General features: G+C 32.6%; 2 protein-coding genes across 18 annotated transcripts in view; one reads left to right on the top strand and one right to left on the bottom strand.

Annotated features, from left to right (window-relative positions):
• The window catches only part of LOC148276722 (uncharacterized), a 38911-nt gene extending 25991 nt beyond the window's left edge, over positions 1-12920 (top strand). For 2 of the 16 annotated variants that reach the window (XM_088233874.1, XM_088233870.1), the window contains 8 exons: positions 408-527; positions 1592-1699; positions 4160-4399; positions 5109-5225; positions 5323-5448; positions 6601-6672; positions 8664-8718; positions 11222-12920. In XM_088233874.1, the coding sequence (XP_088090000.1) occupies positions 408-527; positions 1592-1699; positions 4160-4399; positions 5109-5225; positions 5323-5448; positions 6601-6672; positions 8664-8718; positions 11222-11406 (1023 nt within the window). In that variant the 3' untranslated portion in view covers positions 11407-12920. The remainder of the gene's footprint in view (positions 1-407; positions 528-1591; positions 1700-4159; positions 4400-5108; positions 5226-5322; positions 5449-6600; positions 6673-8663; positions 8719-11221) is intronic. The other 14 variants (XM_088233878.1, XM_088233872.1, XM_088233877.1 and 11 more) reach the window with 7 other exon arrangements.
• On the bottom strand, positions 12921-17040 carry LOC148276721 (CDAN1-interacting nuclease 1). 2 transcript variants are annotated; one of them, XM_088233889.1, is made up of 5 exons: positions 16997-17040; positions 16540-16689; positions 15787-15937; positions 13431-13480; positions 12921-13341 (listed from the first exon to the last, which is right to left on the bottom strand). In XM_088233889.1, exons 2-5 carry the CDS (start codon positions 16635-16637, stop codon positions 12954-12956), a joined length of 687 nt encoding a protein of 228 aa, XP_088090015.1. In that variant the 5' UTR covers positions 16638-16689; positions 16997-17040; the 3' UTR covers positions 12921-12953. The 2 variants fall into 2 exon arrangements, with proteins under 2 accessions (XP_088090015.1, XP_088090014.1); XM_088233888.1 differs by having other exon boundaries at positions 16764-17022.
• Between the last annotated feature and the right edge of the window lie 302 nt (positions 17041-17342).

Here is a 17342-nt window from a genome sequence, read left to right as displayed (position 1 = left end):
TTCTTCTTCGATGGCGCTTCAGCCCAAATTGAGCCTTGGACGCTTAATATTATGCCGTGGATTACATTGAGTTATTTTAAAGTAGCCTATGAAGGGCCAATTGAACCAAATAAAGATTTAAAATGTTTTTCGTTGAATAATTGTTGGATTTATGCCAAAATAATAAAAAATAACCCTTTTTTTATAAATAAAAAAAAATAACTTCAGACATTTTTTGTGCAATTGGGGCGACGAGATACTTTTCAAATGAAGCTTTGTCAAAAGTTCTTGATAATTTATTTTTAATTGTATTTTAAAAGGTATTGCAGGTTTTTTCTGGTAATTGTTTATTGGGAAATTTTTATCTTTTGTTTGTATAAAAGTTATGAACTTTGTTTAGCTTTTAATGTAAATGTGTTTTGTCATAGGATGACAGTGAGCTTGTAGAGAAGGCAGTAGCCGCAGCTTGTAAAGAGCTCGAAGCCAAGTACTCCCAACAGCTGGACAGCCTGCAGAGCCAGCTTGACCAACACAGAGACAAAAACAATGTATGAGGCAATATTTATTTATTTGTTAATCAATTGTTTTTTTTACGAACAGCTCCAATGTTCAAGTTTCTTAAAATATCCAGGTGGATTAAGAAACAAATAACTCATTAATTATTTTATTTAATATAAACTACTTCATTGGGTTTTTAACACAAACATTTTTTAGAACATTGCTTTTAATTAAATTAGAATTTTGATAAATATGTATTTCCATTTTTATAATATTTAAATTTCGGAGCCATTTTCTTTTTTTCATAAATAAACGTTGTGGGTTTGAGTCTCAGATTTGATCTGGAGTCCGCAACACTAAAGGAACCTACAAACACACTTGATATTTGTCAAATATCGAGCGTATGTAGTGGCTATGCGTCGGCAGTGATAATTTCACATAAGAAACTTTTTTTGAAAATGTTGGTGAAGAAGATAGCATCATATATCTATCCTCAAAAAATCTTATGGATGAACAATATCCAAAAAGCTAATTATATTTTTTAAAAGATTCCAGTGGTCCGAAAATTGGTCAGATTTAACTCACCCTGTTTTTAACAGTATTGTGATAGTTTTATGAATTTTGTATTGTTTCACTTCCTAAAGTATTTGTGCAATTTCTAAGTTATATTCTACAGCAAATATCATTTATGTTTTTTGTCAATGTTTTTAATTTTCCTTTTATTAATCAAGTTTTATTCACTCACTTAAGTTTTTTTTTGTGTGTGAGACCGTAGACTGCACAGTTAGGCAATAATAAAATTATTCAAGGAGATTTATAAAAATGCATCTTTAGAAATTTTTAATATGCCTTTAAATATTTTTTTTATTTGAATGTTACTCATCTTACTAATAAATCATAACATTTTGCACTGAAACAAGTGACAAATATATAAGTCACGGAAAAATAAGTTTTTTTTTTTTTTCAAAACACCTTGTTTTTGAATTTTATTAAAAGAGTAAGGGAGATATTTTTTACTATATTTGAAAGTCTCTTTTACTGACATATTTGTTTGTTTTGCACCCCCTGTGTGTGTATGTGTGTTTGCTCCACTTATGAACCAAACACAATACAGCAACTTAGAACAAAGAATTGGAAGGTGATGGAAGCGTTGCTTGCCGCCGAAAAGAAAATTCAGCAAAACGATAATTCTCCCAAAGTTCCTGATGTCAGTAGCATTAGAGTAAGTGTTTACATACCAGCAAGTTATAAAACTCCTTGGCACTATGCTTTTGCACCTGTTGTTAATTCTTTCACCATCATAAATGTAATCAAAAATTCATTAGTTATCCATCCATTGTGTTATAATTGTTTTTGCTGTTTTGTGTGATGTTTTTTGTTTTATTATTTGTTTAATAGTATTTGTATGTATTGGAAATATGTCTCAAACAACGCCCGTGCCCTTGTACAAAACTTACTTTAAAACAAAACCGTGTCAATAATCCTCTTCAATGTGTAGAAATTCCTTTTTATTTCTACATTTTTTTATAAAAAATAGAAAATTGATTCATGTTATGTCTACACTTTTAAAAAATTATAATAGAAACATCCATTTATGTAGCCGTTTCTTTAAATTTCCTAGGCGCCTCGGTCACAGCGGGAAATTAACATTTATCTTCAATTTTATCTATGAAGTTGAATTGAATTTTCTGTATGAAAAACAAAATATGCATACAATTTTTTATTCTAAACATATTCAATGATAGGTTATCGACGAAGATATTTAAAATGTTCATGCAAATATTCTCATTTTTGCACACAAATATCGGTTTTTCTTTATAGACAGTCGAAGATAACTCTGTTAACTTCCCATTGTAATCGGGGCCCTGGGCTGCAAAGGCTATCTTCATCGGTATATATGTGTATGTATGTGCATGTATGATTTGAATGCATTGCAAGTGCCCCGTCTCAACACGGATTTTCTAGCAAGTCGGGGCAAGTTCACAGGAATGTTTCGTTCCTGGTTGTGTCACTTTAAACTGTGTCTATAATTAGTTTATGTATTAAGAATGTTTTTAATAAATAAAAAATATCTAGACGGTATAAAGTAAAATCAATATTTACGTATGAGAATGTGTATATTTGTATGATAATTTATAGTATCTTCTTTAGAACCTGTAATTAAACATGTTCAAAGAAAAAAATGTATACATATTATGTTTTTCACGCAGAAAACTTAATTTACTTTGTAGATACAATTTAAGATGAACATTAACTTCCCATTCACTTCTCAATTTTTTCAACTAACCACATGAATAATTATTTATTATTCCCATTAGGAATCTCAATTATTCATCAAACCTTTTTCATGTTTTTTTTAAAAACATTTTCCTCAGCTTGCTACACGCAAACATTAACCCTAGAGTCTAATAACTGACGGATTCAATCTTTCTGACATACATAGATTTAAATAAATTAAAAGGACCATACTCTTATAATTTTTAAAACATTCTTTAATTTGGAGATTGAATGAGACACAATCAATTCATACTTTGCACATAAATGTTTGTCTGTGTATTTTGTTAATGCTCGCTTTCATTCTATGATAATGATATACTACTGTAAAGTAGTTTTATTATTTTTCAAAATGAAGAACAGTTTATCAATTTTCCTTGATAAAATTGTCTTTTTTAAAAAAAAATTCAATGCTTATATTAAAACTAGTGATACCTTTTAAAAAAATCATAAGCAGAATGTTAAATGTTTCACAGTGTGTAAAGTGATAACAAAAAACCAGCCAATGACATTGTAATTTAATGGACTGAAAAACCTTATTTCCTATCTCCTTCTGTTCTGTTTATTTGACTACGCCGCCATCGTAGTCAAATGGTTTAAAAAAAACTTACGTGCCTTTTGATATTTAATAAGATCATAATATAATATTCGAAGTTCAAACATTCAAGTGTTTTGTGTGGTAAATCACTTCTGTAATTGGGTTTCTTGGCCTGCTGGCTTACCACGTGAGTTTTCATTTAGAAATTATATGTATGGCACTGAAAACAAATGGAATGTGTTCATGTTGCAAAGTTTATATAGATTCATAGCCCTAGACTTCAATATTTCCTTCTCAAAGAAGACTGCTATCCGTCATGTTCAAATTTTAGTTTTTATTCTGTGCAGTAATTAATCCGTAATAATAAAAATATCACATTATACTAAACTTTATGTGTCCAGGTGGACTAAGAATACAGTTCTGTGTGTGAAATAAAACTAGAATCCTGGGCAAGCGATTTTAACTCGATGGCTACATAGGATTTTACCTGAAAATGGAAATCGTTTGGAGATCTGTCCGCCTTGTTGTGGCTGGTGCGTTCGCTAACCATGCTTAAGATCCTAGGTTTGATTCCTGGGAGGATCGACACACTGTTATATTTCATTGTCCCTGGAATAACACCCGAAGTGTCAGACTGATCACCTTACCTTCCTGTAACAGATGATCAAGATACGCTGCATTTATTTTCCTAATGCAGTGCCCTATGCACCATCAGGTGTGGATAAGGGTTTGATGACGATAATAATTAATGATCAAATGCGCAACTGTTTACGAAACGGCACCAGCACCGCTTCTAACAAATGTTTTATCGTGTCCATGAAAATGTTTAATTTCAGAGAGCTTTTCATTATCCTCATTATGGTTTTTTAGGAAGCTGTGACGGACGCAGAGCTGGCCGAGCAGCGGAACAGCAAGGAAGTGCTCCAGAGGCTGTTCCCCTCCGTGGTGGTGAAGGCTTCCTCCCACAAGGAGTGGATCCACGAGTTCTCGGCGCAGGCCGCCAAGGTGCTCAGCCCGCCGGCCCCCGGCTCTGGGAAACAGGAGCTGGAGAAGCAGAATGCCCACCTTCAGGCCTTGGTGGACAAGTATAAGACTGTCATCAATGATACGGTGAGTTTTCATAATGTCCCGTTACATTTCAATGCTGAATGATTTTTTACAATAGAAATACTTTCTTTTAAATAACTCTTTTCTATTATAAAATTAATATACATACATACATAGTCGATTTAGGCTATTAAAGATTGAAATGACATGTACATAGGTATATTCATATGTTATCTTCATATGTACATTCATATCTACTTTCTCTTTCTTAATCTCTCCTCTGTTCCTCTCTTTCTATTTCCTTTTCCCATTGAAGACTATTATTGATATTAATTTATGTATGTACAATTATTGTTATTACTATTTTTTTTTAATCCGTTGGAAGAAATTGCTATTTGGACAGACTGCCAACGTACAAATATATATATCGTGGGGTAATTACTACAACTAGGTAACGTTGAAATCAGTTTCTTTTAGTTTACCATTAAACCACATTTTTGTATCTTCCTCCATGAATGCTTCAAATAAACAAGTGATGCATTTAAATATCTCAAGCGACGTGAAAGAACTGTTAAGAAATGTGGAATTTTAGTCATTTTTAAGGCTTATGATTTGTCATTACTGGCTGGTCATTACTCTACAAAATGTAACATTCACCATTCAGCCTAAAATTGGGATTTCCATATCAAATTACCACACCAAAGTTGTATAATAGTTAAAGTACCCGTGATTTTTCATTATTAAGGTATTTATTACGTGTTTTTTTTTTCAGGAGGGTGTTCTTAGTAGACTACAAAACAATGTCTTACAAGAGGAACAACGGTGGGCTAAACAATTACTAGACAAGCAACAAGAATTAGATAATCTTAAGAAACACTCATTGTCCAAAGTAAGTTACATTATATCTGAGGTTTCTCTTGCTATTTTTTTACTGTAATAAGTTGTATTCTTTTATAAGATGCTAACATTGTCCGTGTTTGTTTCAGTTGCAAGACAAAATAGAATCATTACAACAAGCTCTAGACTACGAGAGAGAGCTGAGAGCAAATTTGGAAAAGGGAGATCCGCAGTGTGGTCTCTCCGAATTAGATGACTTAGAAAGATTAAAAGAGGTATTCAAAAAATAAAGAGAGTAAAAACTTTCATTCAACATCAGTTATTGCTCATAAAAAAAAACTCGTCAAAAGTGATTTGGTTTTTATGTCCTATCTTAAAAATGTCTACCTGAAAATTGTGCTTTTTAGACACATATTGCCTTTATAGTAATTCTAAGGGCCGGTTTTATAAACGTTCGTAGCTTAACCAGTCAGCTAAATGGCTTACGATCCTATGCAATTTTTAACGGTTAAATGCATTATGATCCATTGTCTTCAGCGCCGCTGCTTTATTTTATACTGAAAAATGTTTTGACACATTGTTATATATTTTTTTTCATTCAATGTTTAATGCATTTGCTACGTGTGATTATTTATTACCATTCTAATATTATTTTACCCCGTGTTGTATTGGGCGAACATTGTACGCGTAGTGTTAGGTATGTAAACAACAAAACAAACATACTTAATGTCATTGACCTACCAGAAATTGGATATATTTTCACAATTTACTTAAATGTAATTTAGAATATTGTTACAGTGTTTTTCTGTGATTTGTATTTTCTTAAGTCTTAAAAATTTGATAATGTATGCCATGTATTTAAATTCAGAATGTAGCAAAGCAAACTCTTTGACAAATTTGAATTTTGATAGAAATACTTATCGGTCAGTTATCGATTTGAACAATTTATAGCGCTGACCGAGATTGTTTATAAAACAGGCCCTTAATGCGTGAGAATTTAATTAACCACTCTAATTCTGTTTACGCTTTTTATAAATAAATCACGGTACGATGTTAAAATGTGAACCTTTGTTATTTTATGTTTAAATAAATAAAAACATCTTGTTGTGCGATTAAACTAAAACTAGAAATAGGATCTAACGCTAAATCACCTTTGATTTACTACAAGCGCTATCTGTTCATAATAATTTACATGTATACCCATGCATATTTTATTTTATTAAAAGTAAATTAGAAATTAATGAAAAGAGTGAATTGAAATGTTAATAAGGTATTTTACATATATAAACATATGTAATAGTTTTTAGCATAGTTTATAGCTCAATTACCTGCAATCTAATGCATGTTTTTAGTATGTACACACATTACGTAGGTAGTTAGTTATTCAGTTAACTATTTTGGATAAATCACAGTTATTCTAATTCTAGGATAACGCCTCCATGGCGAATATAGAAGGAAGATTACGTGAATCATCCGTGTCATTGAATGGCCCTTCTCAGGTATATTTACTGATCCAATCTGACTTATATGATAATGTGAATCGCAACATTTTGCTCTCTCTTTTCTTTAATTTAAAATTTACCTTTTGTCTTCTTCATATATATGTCGTGCAGTGAATCTCTTACTATCTGTTTCTCGCATGGTTATTTACAATCTTCTTTTCGTGAACTAAACAATTGTTTCTTAAAATTATGAGACATGAAACGGCTAATGATCTAACACAAACTAAAAAAAAATCCGTTGTCCGGTTTGTTAATTATGTATGAACTGAAATTATTTCAACACATTGTAGTTGGAAAATGAGAATTTTTTACCAGAGTCACCAATAATTATTGCATCATTATAGAAAATTTTAATTTTACTCTTATATTTTTTTACATTTTTGTGTAGTTATTAATTTTTGATCGTATTATTTGTAGCATTTAATAATATTTTTTTGTTTTAATCCAATATGTTAAATGAGTTTCAAAACTATCTTTAGAATATATTTTTAAATGCCAACTAATTGGTAATTTGTATTTAAAACATCCACTGATTATCCTGCAGGAGACAGAAATTCTAATTTAAGCCATGCAATAGTTTTCGTGTCTTACTATGTATTTCTTTCAATTGATTCTGCAGTGATTGAGTTTAATAACAACTTGATTATTAACCTTTTAAATGCATAAATGCCATACTAAAACTATTACTACAACATGTACAAATGAGGAAATTTAGTGTTTTTTTAATTATTTGTATGTAAAACTAAGCCAAAATTAAAAAAAATAAATTATGTATCGTATTATCAGCGCTATGAGTGTTTTGAAATTACTTCGCATGTGACATCACAAGTTCTCTTTGGTGAGTTGTCCTGATTGGTAAGTTGGCTTCCCAGAAACTGGAAATCTATCACAACACTATCATTGGTTGATTTCGGAGAACTAGTGATGTCATTCAAAGTAGTTCTTTTTTACAAAATTTTTCATACATTTTTGAGAAACTTCGCCATACAATAGGGAAATATCATATACTACGAATACTGATAAAAATATATTAAATTGATTTAGAATAATTAATTGTATTTTTAAAACCAATATGGATATCAATATGTTACTTTTTTGGGTGATACCGTGTGTGTTGGATTTGTTCCGACGTTTCGGCTACCATTGCAGGAGCCATCTTCAGGGTAAACTGAGTGAAGATGGCTCCTGCAATGGTAGCCGAAACTACAAATCCAACCCACACAGTATCACCCAAAAAAGAAAAACATTGATAACGGTGACCGTGAAAACCTTCGCATCAATATGGATATTGTGTAGAAATGTTTTCATACATAAATGTTAAAAGGAAATTTAATAAAAATACTTTGCTGGAAAAACGCAACATGTTTGGCCTTGGTAGTTGTGACAATGTTCTAAACAAATTTGAATGGGCAGGAACAAATAAACATGAATCGTGACATGTTAGGGGCGTGGTCAATGGAATGACAGTTTTTTTGGGAATTAAAAATTACAAATTTAAAAATATTTTTATGCTACTAATAATTAGCAAAAAAAAATTTTTTTTACTGGACAGCATTTTTTGGACCTTTTATTATTTTGAAAATGTAAAAAAAAGTGATATTTCCCTATTAAATGCTCTAATTTTTACCGCACGTAAGAAAACATTTTTTTTATCCAATTTCCCGTGACACTGAACTTCCTCATTTTAGAAGTTTATCAAATTCCAATTAACAAAATCAATGTGAGAAAAACTTTAAAATTGTCGCATAAATTAGTAAAAAAAATCATTTTATTTTCACATTTGTTTTAATATGTTTATCAACATGGCTGGCATTTAAATTGTTGATGGCATGTAATAATTATTCTCCATCAAAATCTCACCCGCATACAATGTGTTGATTAACAATCACTAACAATTACCTAATGTGTCAACCCGAGGACGTTTATGTTTCAATGTAACGGCATAACTAAATCTTGTCTGCATATTAACCCTGGCGATTGTTTGACAGTTGCCCATTCCCCCACTTGAGCATAAGCCAAGCAAAAAGCGACGTTCGCTCGCAGGTAACAACAATGACCTTTGCTTTACTTTCACATTGGATAGCCTTGACTTGGTGGCATCGGTCTCATCCCTAATCCACATTGTACAGGGGATCATCAGATTAACAGTTTCCGTGTTCCTGTGCCATATTATAATGTGTACATACAAATATACCCAGATCATAAGCTTACCATTGTGTACATACTATATTTTTCATCATTCGCTTTTCGTTCTGTTTCACAAAAGTATTGTCATTTGTAATATTATAAATTTTTACTATGCTTCTGACGTGGTCTCGATTGAATCTGTATTTAAATTAGTTTATATTTAGCAATACTGTTCTCACAGGATATTAAAACTGCTCAAATGTTTACCATCTTTGAATTTGGAGCTTTTCATCAATGTACCTATGTTTTTTTTTTTTTTTCCAACAGGTAAATTGTATTGTATTAAAAATTCACCTTTGTCTTATCTGGAATCGACTACATATCTTATTATTTTATTATATTTTTCACTGTTAGGAAATATACAATAATGTATTAAAAAATATATAGTAACGTAATCATATTCTCGTCCTTAATTTTTGATATTACGGGAGACTCAAACCTCTTATTCATTTCATAAGTGTTATTTGACATTTTCTTCTTTTAAAAAACCCTGTATGCGTAATGCAAGTTTAAACTGTAAATTACAAAAAAACTGTACTGAATTAGAATACGCATAATTTTCATGAATCATAAAAAATCATTATTTTAAGTTATTCAAATGTCATTATTTTCAACTATCACAGAATAGTAAAAAAGATATCTAGAGACATGTAGATATGCCATTTATTTTCATGCAATTGAAATATTAAAAAAACGTTTTGCTGAAGGTTTGCATGATTTAACTTAATGTTTATTTATTACATATATAATAAAATAAAATATGTAATAAAACATAATAATGGTCGATTAGTAGAAGTCCAACTATGTATAGTGTATTATGAGGAGTTGTATTGTATATAGTAAATAAAAAATGCTGTACAAATAGCATCATAAGCTTTCACTTATCATTTCCAGAAAGGTTTCATTATTATAAAAATACATTTGTAAATGCTCTCTTTTACATCATAAGCCCCGTAGCTACAGGATGATAAACTACCTACCCACGTACACTTACTTGTGACATCTACTGACACCAGCATACACTTACTTGTGACATCTACTGACACCCGCATACACTTACTTGTGACATCTAATGACTTGGATTTTTTTTTACATTCAGCCACAACTATTCTACACGTGTAAATTTCCAATAGATTTAGTTAACCATTTATTTAGTATTGATGTTATGTCTACGTATTTTATATCTACATATAAGTAGTCTCATTAATTTACAAAATAGAATCCATTTCACAAACAATTAGATTTGCATACTTCATTGGGTAAACATATTTTGTTTTTATATCATGTTGGTTTTGATTTTTTTTTTATTTTAAGTACTTTATATTTTTTAATAATAGACATAAATAAGTTCTCGCTGTTTCCCGACAGAGGGTGTTGTAATCTTAGCCTTTTTACATCAGCCAAAACTTCAGCCAACTTCATCATGTAGCTCACCATTAGGCTTGACATGACAGTATATATGTTATTCCGCCATAGCTTAAAAAAAACATTCTGCTTGGAGCATTAAGCATGTCGAATAAAATAAAAATAGTATTTGCGGAGAATTTTACTGCATTACTTTTTTTCAAAAAAATCTGCAACTGAAGCACATGGAATTCTTGTGGAGACTTACGGTGACCATGCTCTGTTGGAACATCACCGATCATCAGCATCATTATCATCATCATCTCTGCTCTGCACCATGATCAGCTGGGTGTGGTGTATTATGAGCTCCCCAAACAAAACCATCACGGGAGAGCGCTATCGACTACAATTGATGCAATCGAGCCGAGCATTGCACTTCGAGCAATACGAGGAGAGACACGACAAAGTAATTTTGCCGCATGACCAACGCTCAGCCACATGTTGCGAGGCCAGTCAAAACATACTTGGAAATACTCAAATGGGAAGTCTGACCCCACCCGCTGTTTTCACATTGCTTCTTTCGATTACCACTTATTTCGATTGATGACTCGTGGCCTGGCTAACCACTTCCATACTTGTAAAGATGCCAAAAAACGGCTCGATTCACGGACAACCCTAAAAGATAAGTCGTTTCTTCGAGATGGTATTCGTATAAGATGGAAGAAAGTAGTCGCCAGCGATGGACAATATTTTTTAAAAATAAAGTCTTAATTTTCACAAAAAAACAACGAGAACTTATTCATGTCCCCAAATAAGAATATACCGTTTTGTTTGATAATAAATAAATAATTTTTACTAGTTTTCTAATTTTATTAGATTTGCAACGAGGATGGATGGAATATTTATTAGCTACATCTGATTTTCACTTCATCCATTTTTTCTGAAAAACATCGAGTCTTAGAATCTTCATTTTTAACAAAATTTTACAGAAAATAATATCACTCGCTTGTTTCAGGATGGTTTCGCAGAAAAATAACACTTAGAAGAAGAAAATATAAGGAAAAGCGAGTTGAGGATCAGGACAGGGACAGAAGCAGAGGATGGTCACTGGGAGGGAAGAAGAACGGAGATCACTCGACCCTTCCCCCGAGGAGCAAATCCTCGGCGGCGGGCATGTTCGCCGGAAGCAAGACTTTATAGCAACAGTGACAGATAACAAGAGACTTCTATCGGGACGAATCTGTAATATGCATATTCGTGTGCTGTAAGGTTTAGTTTTAGTTCTGGACTCGCCTTGCAAGTCGTCTAGTAAATGGAAGTGTACGTACTTGGATACACGTGGCTAGCCAATCTCTGTGCGCGTAATTGGACCCATATTTGATGCCAACCTCTCGAGTACTTAATTGGCTTCATATACTCACTGCTCACGCGGACGACCTCTAGTATGAAGTCGGATCCGGGTGGGCAGCCAACCCCTATGTTTAGCTATCGCTCTTCCTCGCTTTTTATTGATCCCCCGCAATCGCAGTAATTGAATTGTGCAATTTGTTTTTCTTATATCGTGGCTCGATGATGTTGTATGTATGTATGTATGTTATGTTAATTAGTTCGGACCAATCGATTTGTGTTTAAGGATAAGTGTTTGATTTATATATATATATATTGCCGTGCATTAATTAATTTGTTTAGTAATCAAAAGCATTTTTGTTTAACTGATAGTAATACTTTAACTATATTTCTTTTTTGGAAATGTTTTCTGTTTATAAATTATATTAAAAAGTTAATATTTGGATTGCTACTGTAAGACTGAAAGTAAATGATTCCATATTGAGGATGAGAAGTGTAACGTCTAAAGCGAATGAAGATCCAGTTAATTTAGGGATATTTGTTTTCTGATATATCAATTAAAAATATATCACACTCTTTAGTCAACGGCCACGCTGTTATCCAATATCTCGGCTCTTAGGTAGAATAGCCATGTTTTTCTGTATTTTATTCCTAAAATCGTTTTAAAATACGGCTATTCTGAAGATTTCTGTGTACCGCACGGACATTGCATGGCAGAAGCTGGTTTATGCACAATTTACAAACATAAAGGAAACGCAAGTTCTCATTCTCCCTTGTTCCCAGTTGTGGTGCTTTACAGCTAGGATTTAGGAATATTAAGTTCATTTAATGGTTTTCTCAACAATGAATGGTTCATTTACATAAGTGATAGGCTGTAGCAATATATGATTAGCTTATAAGTTTGATTAATTTAGTTTTATAATATAATTTTAAATCATCCAATCAAATTATTATAATGTACTATTAGTTAGGTAATCGGAGGACTTCAACAGCCCGCAATAAACATTTCAATATTAATTTTAAATAATCCTTTTCGCTATAATTTAAAGTTCATAATTACTAGTTACGCAATGTTAATTTTCCTACTGCTTTTATTTACTCCTTAAGCTAGTAAACATCCTTTATACAAGATGTATTTTGCGTTATCAACAACATACTGTATGTAATTCATTCGTAAGAAATATATTTTTTTAAATACGCCACTTATTTTGGAAAGGAATGTATCTTGCCCTAAACATTACTACGAGATCGAGAAACTTGAAAATGAATGGGGAAGATAGTTATCAGCAGTCCATACTTGTGAATGTAATTTTATTATAGAGACATTTACAATAAATATAATTAAAGAAATAAATCATTTTAATATATTTTTAGTGTTTTATTTCCCAAAGCAAATCGGTTCAAGTATCGTAGATATTTAGATTCATCGTCGTTATGCTTTCTTTATTTGGGAATTTATCTCTGAGAATAATCATTTTCTTATTTTCCGGAGTATTTTCTATAATGTCGAGATAGCCGAACCAGTAAATAACAAGCCCCGGACCAAACCTATTCCAATAACATAAAAGTTGATCCTTAAGGTAACCAGAATGTGTCACATCGTCACCGAATAAGGCTTTACTCTCAATCCAATTGATGACAAATCCGTCTATGGCTATTGGTAGAATGAGTTTGAAGTCTGGAGTTTTATCATAACCTTTGGTGCGTAGATCTTGCTCATCGATAAAGGAAATCCCCAAAGATCTTAACTCCAGTTCTAGTTTTTGTTCATATTCTTGTCCAATACACCTACAAAAGAAAAATGTTTCAAAACTTGGTTAAGTATTTGAAAAAAATAATTGAATGACATGTTGAGTGCTAATAATAAAAACACTTACTGTTTAATTGTGTTTCCAAAGTGGCCATATTCATTATCATATAAAGAACACTAAAACAAAAAACATTACAGATTAATACAAAATATTTCAGATAATACATAGAAAAAATAAAGGTAATAAATAATAATCTCAACTAAAAAATTATGGGAAATATGCAACATCATCTAAATAATAATCATATCCACACACAATGGTGGAAAGGGCACTCCAATCATAGCGTACTTTATTTTTATTGAACGAATTGTTAAATATTTTAACTAAACTATTAATACCAGTCATCAAATGTCATTGGCATCAAAGCAGTGCTGAAATCAACTGGTCGTGATTTAAACGTTAGTGTTATTCGATTTTGTGAAATAGGTAGTAATAGATTCAAGTACATAATAAAATCACCACCACTGGTCAGTATTTTGATAATTTTGTCTAAATTCAACAGGGACTTTTTTGTAAAAAGTATTTAACATCGTTTATGCCAGTTTATAGCAAATTTTATAAATACATGTACAGGGTGATTGGGAGATAGGTGCAAAGATTTAAGGTGAAGACCATACAGACAATTTAGAACCATTTAAGGATTTAAGCCATGGGACTCTTAACAATTTTTTTAACCTAATTTCTATGTTTTTTATCGAAAATTCCCCAAATTTTAAGCAAACTGTTTATTTATGGCCAAATTGAATGATAAATGAATTCATTTGAATTTTATTTAGTAAAAGTAATGTGTAAGCAATCTAGCAAAACATGTTTTAGGCGGCCTCCGTGGTGTAGTGGTCAAGACGCTTGACTCGCGCACGGAAGGTTCCGGGTTCGATTCCTGGTGAGAACACAAAAATTAAAATGTGATTTTTCTCAAGCCTGGTTATTCTGTAATGTAATTCACCACTGTAATTGGGTCTCCTGGCCTGTTGTGTTGCAAAAAAATGAAATTTAATAATACAATTTTTAAACCTTATTTTTTTCAAAAAACGAATAGTGCTTTTTTGTTAAAACCTTTTTGAAAACGTGCTTGGTAATCGATCTTTCTTTTGAGGTATTATTTACGCGGAAATCTTACAAATTATTGAAAATAGGACCTACAAACCAATTTGAGGGAGAAATTTTAAATTTTAGACAGACTAATTGGCAACTATCAGTGTGGGTTCACACCCGGTAAAGGTACAACTGACCAAATTCATAGCCTGCGACAGATACTGGAAAAGTGTCAAGAATACAACATGGACACTTACCACCTGTTTGTCGACTTTAAGGCAGACTATGATAGTGTAAACAGAAATGAACTCTATAAAGCAATGTCTGAGTTAAACATCCTAAATAAGTTGACGAGACTTGTAAGAACAACAATGAGCCCGACTATATCCAAAGTAAGGATCGATAGAGATCTCTCAAAACCTTTCCAGACGTATAATGGCCTATGACAGGGGGATGCGCTAGCATGTCTCCTGTTCAATATAGCCTTGGAAAAGGTGATCAGGGACTCAAAAATAGAAACCAGGGGCAATATCTTCTTAAAGTCTGTTCAGCTGCTCGCCTACGCGGATGATATTGACATCATCGGAAGATCTCATCAAGCCACCCGCGAAGCGTTCATAGCGCTTGAACTAAGTGCAAGGAAAATGGGACTCATCATTAATGAGGACAAAACAAAATTGATGATTGCCTCCCAAAACCTCAGCATAATCCCCCACACTTTCACAGCGGGAAACTACGAATTAGAGGTGATCAAGTCCTATACACACCTAGGTTCCAGTCACCAGTAACAACAATATACAGGAAGAAATCAGGAGCAGAATAATGGCTGCCAACCGTTGCTACTATGCGCTTCGAAAACAATTACGGTCCAAACTAGTATGAAAAAGTACTAAAATAATAGGATTCAACTCCCTGGGGAGCTGTTTATATTAACATATTACAACAGAGATGAAGAACATTTAAGAAAAGGTAATATTTCTAATTTATAAAATTCACAAACATCAACAGATGAAAGAATTGAAGGAATATAGATGTTTAAATATAGGCAGAATGGTGAATGTTACACAGTGTGTAAAGTGGCCACTTAAACCAGCCATTGACAGGTCATAAGCCCTGTAGATGCCTAGACTTCTATATTACCTTTTCTTAAATGTTCTTCATCTCTGTTGTAATATGTTAATATAAACAGCTCCCCAGGGAGTTGAATCCAGTCCTTGTCTACAAAAATTTGGACAAACTCAAAATATTGTTAATTATTAAACACGCGCCTTTGAGATGTTAAATAAAAATGGCCATATATAGGTTGTCTAGATTGTTACAAGTTCCACTGTAATTAGATCAATGAAACACCTGCAAAGGAGATTATTACAATCTAAATACTTCTTACCAAGTAAACTTCATAGGCTAGGTGAGGATCTTGAATCAGAGTTGTGTCTTTAAATAGCTGTCCAGCGGTTAGCTGCGAGTCTTTAGGTATCCAGGATTTAAGGACAGCTCGAGCCAATGTTGTTGGGTTTAAGTTGAATTGTGTTGAAAACCTGTAATGAGAAACTGATAACTATCATGTTACAGGACTTATAAGGTCTTGATGTCGCTGCAGCTTATGTGGGTCTATTGTGTAGTACCGGGAGTCACGTTGAGTATAATATAAGCCCATCATCTCTGTCTATGTTATTTAGGTGTTTATTGCCTCTTTTACTATGCGAGCACTGTAGTTTCTGGGTTCATGCAGAATCTCCGGTTCGAATGCCAGAAACTGCAGCGCCCACATAATGAAACAGGCAATAGCAATACACAGATACCCAAATAACATAAACAGAAAAAACAGGCTTAAATCAAACTCAAAATGGTTCCTGGCACTACATACACCAAAAGGACATTGAATGTGTCTACTGCAGACTTTGACACAGTACAAATTGTATTATTTTCTACACAACCCATAGTTTACCCTCAAGATAGCTCCTGTAATGGTGCCAAAACGTCTTAAAGAATTCTACACACCTATTTGTTAATATCATAAATATTGTACAATGAAAACTGGTAAATTTGTAATTGGGTTATGGTCTTCAGTGTGACAATTTTTTTTTTACAATAATTTATTCAACAATACAAAGTATATAAGTAGTTGTGAATACATTACCTCAATAATATACCGGAAGCTTCACCCTTCTCTCTGCATTTTTTATACTCGCGATAATATTTATCACTGCTAGATTTCGACCTCAAATAACTTTTCATTCGCCATACTAATTGCGTTGACAAAATGCTTCCAATTGTAAAAGGCGAGATGCTATAATGAAAAAAATAATTAAAATGCAAATATTCATATACACTATAATTAAATAGTATTAAAATTGAACCAACTTAGGATATTTTTCTTCTAGAAAACTTTTACAAAATAATGATAAACCATTGTAACCCTGAATGTCTCTTAGAATAGAATTATAAATCGACGTTTCTAAAACAACCATTTTGAATAAATACACTATTTTTATAGACGAAAATGATATATTTTTGCTAATAACTTTGAACCCGACATGCAGAAACTGTCCTATCAAACTTCAAAAATACTGAACCTGACCAGAGACTATAATTACCTGACGACCAGAGATTATCTGTATCTGGCGAGAACCATAGATGCAACACCACCTTTAGAAGCCATAGACTAGGATTTGTAGCAGTGATTTAAAAGTGGTACCACACGCTTGCCAATCGTGGACCACAGATTGGCGTCGACAAACGCAAACATAGATTGATATTGATCAATGTTTGATATCTTTGAACGCCCTATTGGAACAGCCTCCGGCCTGCCTCGGCCTCGGTGGCCTCCGTGGTGCAGTGGTCCAGACGCTTGACTCACACACGGAAGGTTCCGGGTTCGATTCCCGGTGAGAGCACAAAAATTAAATGTGATTTTTCTCAATCCTGGGTGTTTTGTGATGT

This window comes from Micrasema longulum, unplaced genomic scaffold, assembly GCF_059751315.1.
Source record: "Micrasema longulum isolate JH-2025_06_02 unplaced genomic scaffold, ASM5975131v1 h1tg001159l, whole genome shotgun sequence".
In the NCBI taxonomy this organism is placed as follows: domain Eukaryota; kingdom Metazoa; phylum Arthropoda; class Insecta; order Trichoptera; family Brachycentridae; genus Micrasema; species Micrasema longulum.
This window is presented reverse-complemented; position numbering and strand designations above follow the sequence as displayed.

What these genes read in the sequence shown, in the direction of transcription:
- LOC148276721 (XM_088233888.1), bottom strand. Translation starts at nt 16,870, where the DNA reads ATGGTTGTTTTAGAAACGTCGATTTATAATTCTATTCTAAGAGACATT. An exon ending in CTAGAAGAAAAATATCCTAA is followed by an intron (nt 16,690 to 16,763) that starts GTTGGTTCAATT and finishes TTTTCATTATAG; the next exon opens with CATCTCGCCTTTTACAATTG. An exon ending in TTTGGAAACACAATTAAACA is followed by an intron (nt 13,342 to 13,430) that starts GTAAGTGTTTTT and finishes TTTCTTTTGTAG; the next exon opens with GTGTATTGGACAAGAATATG.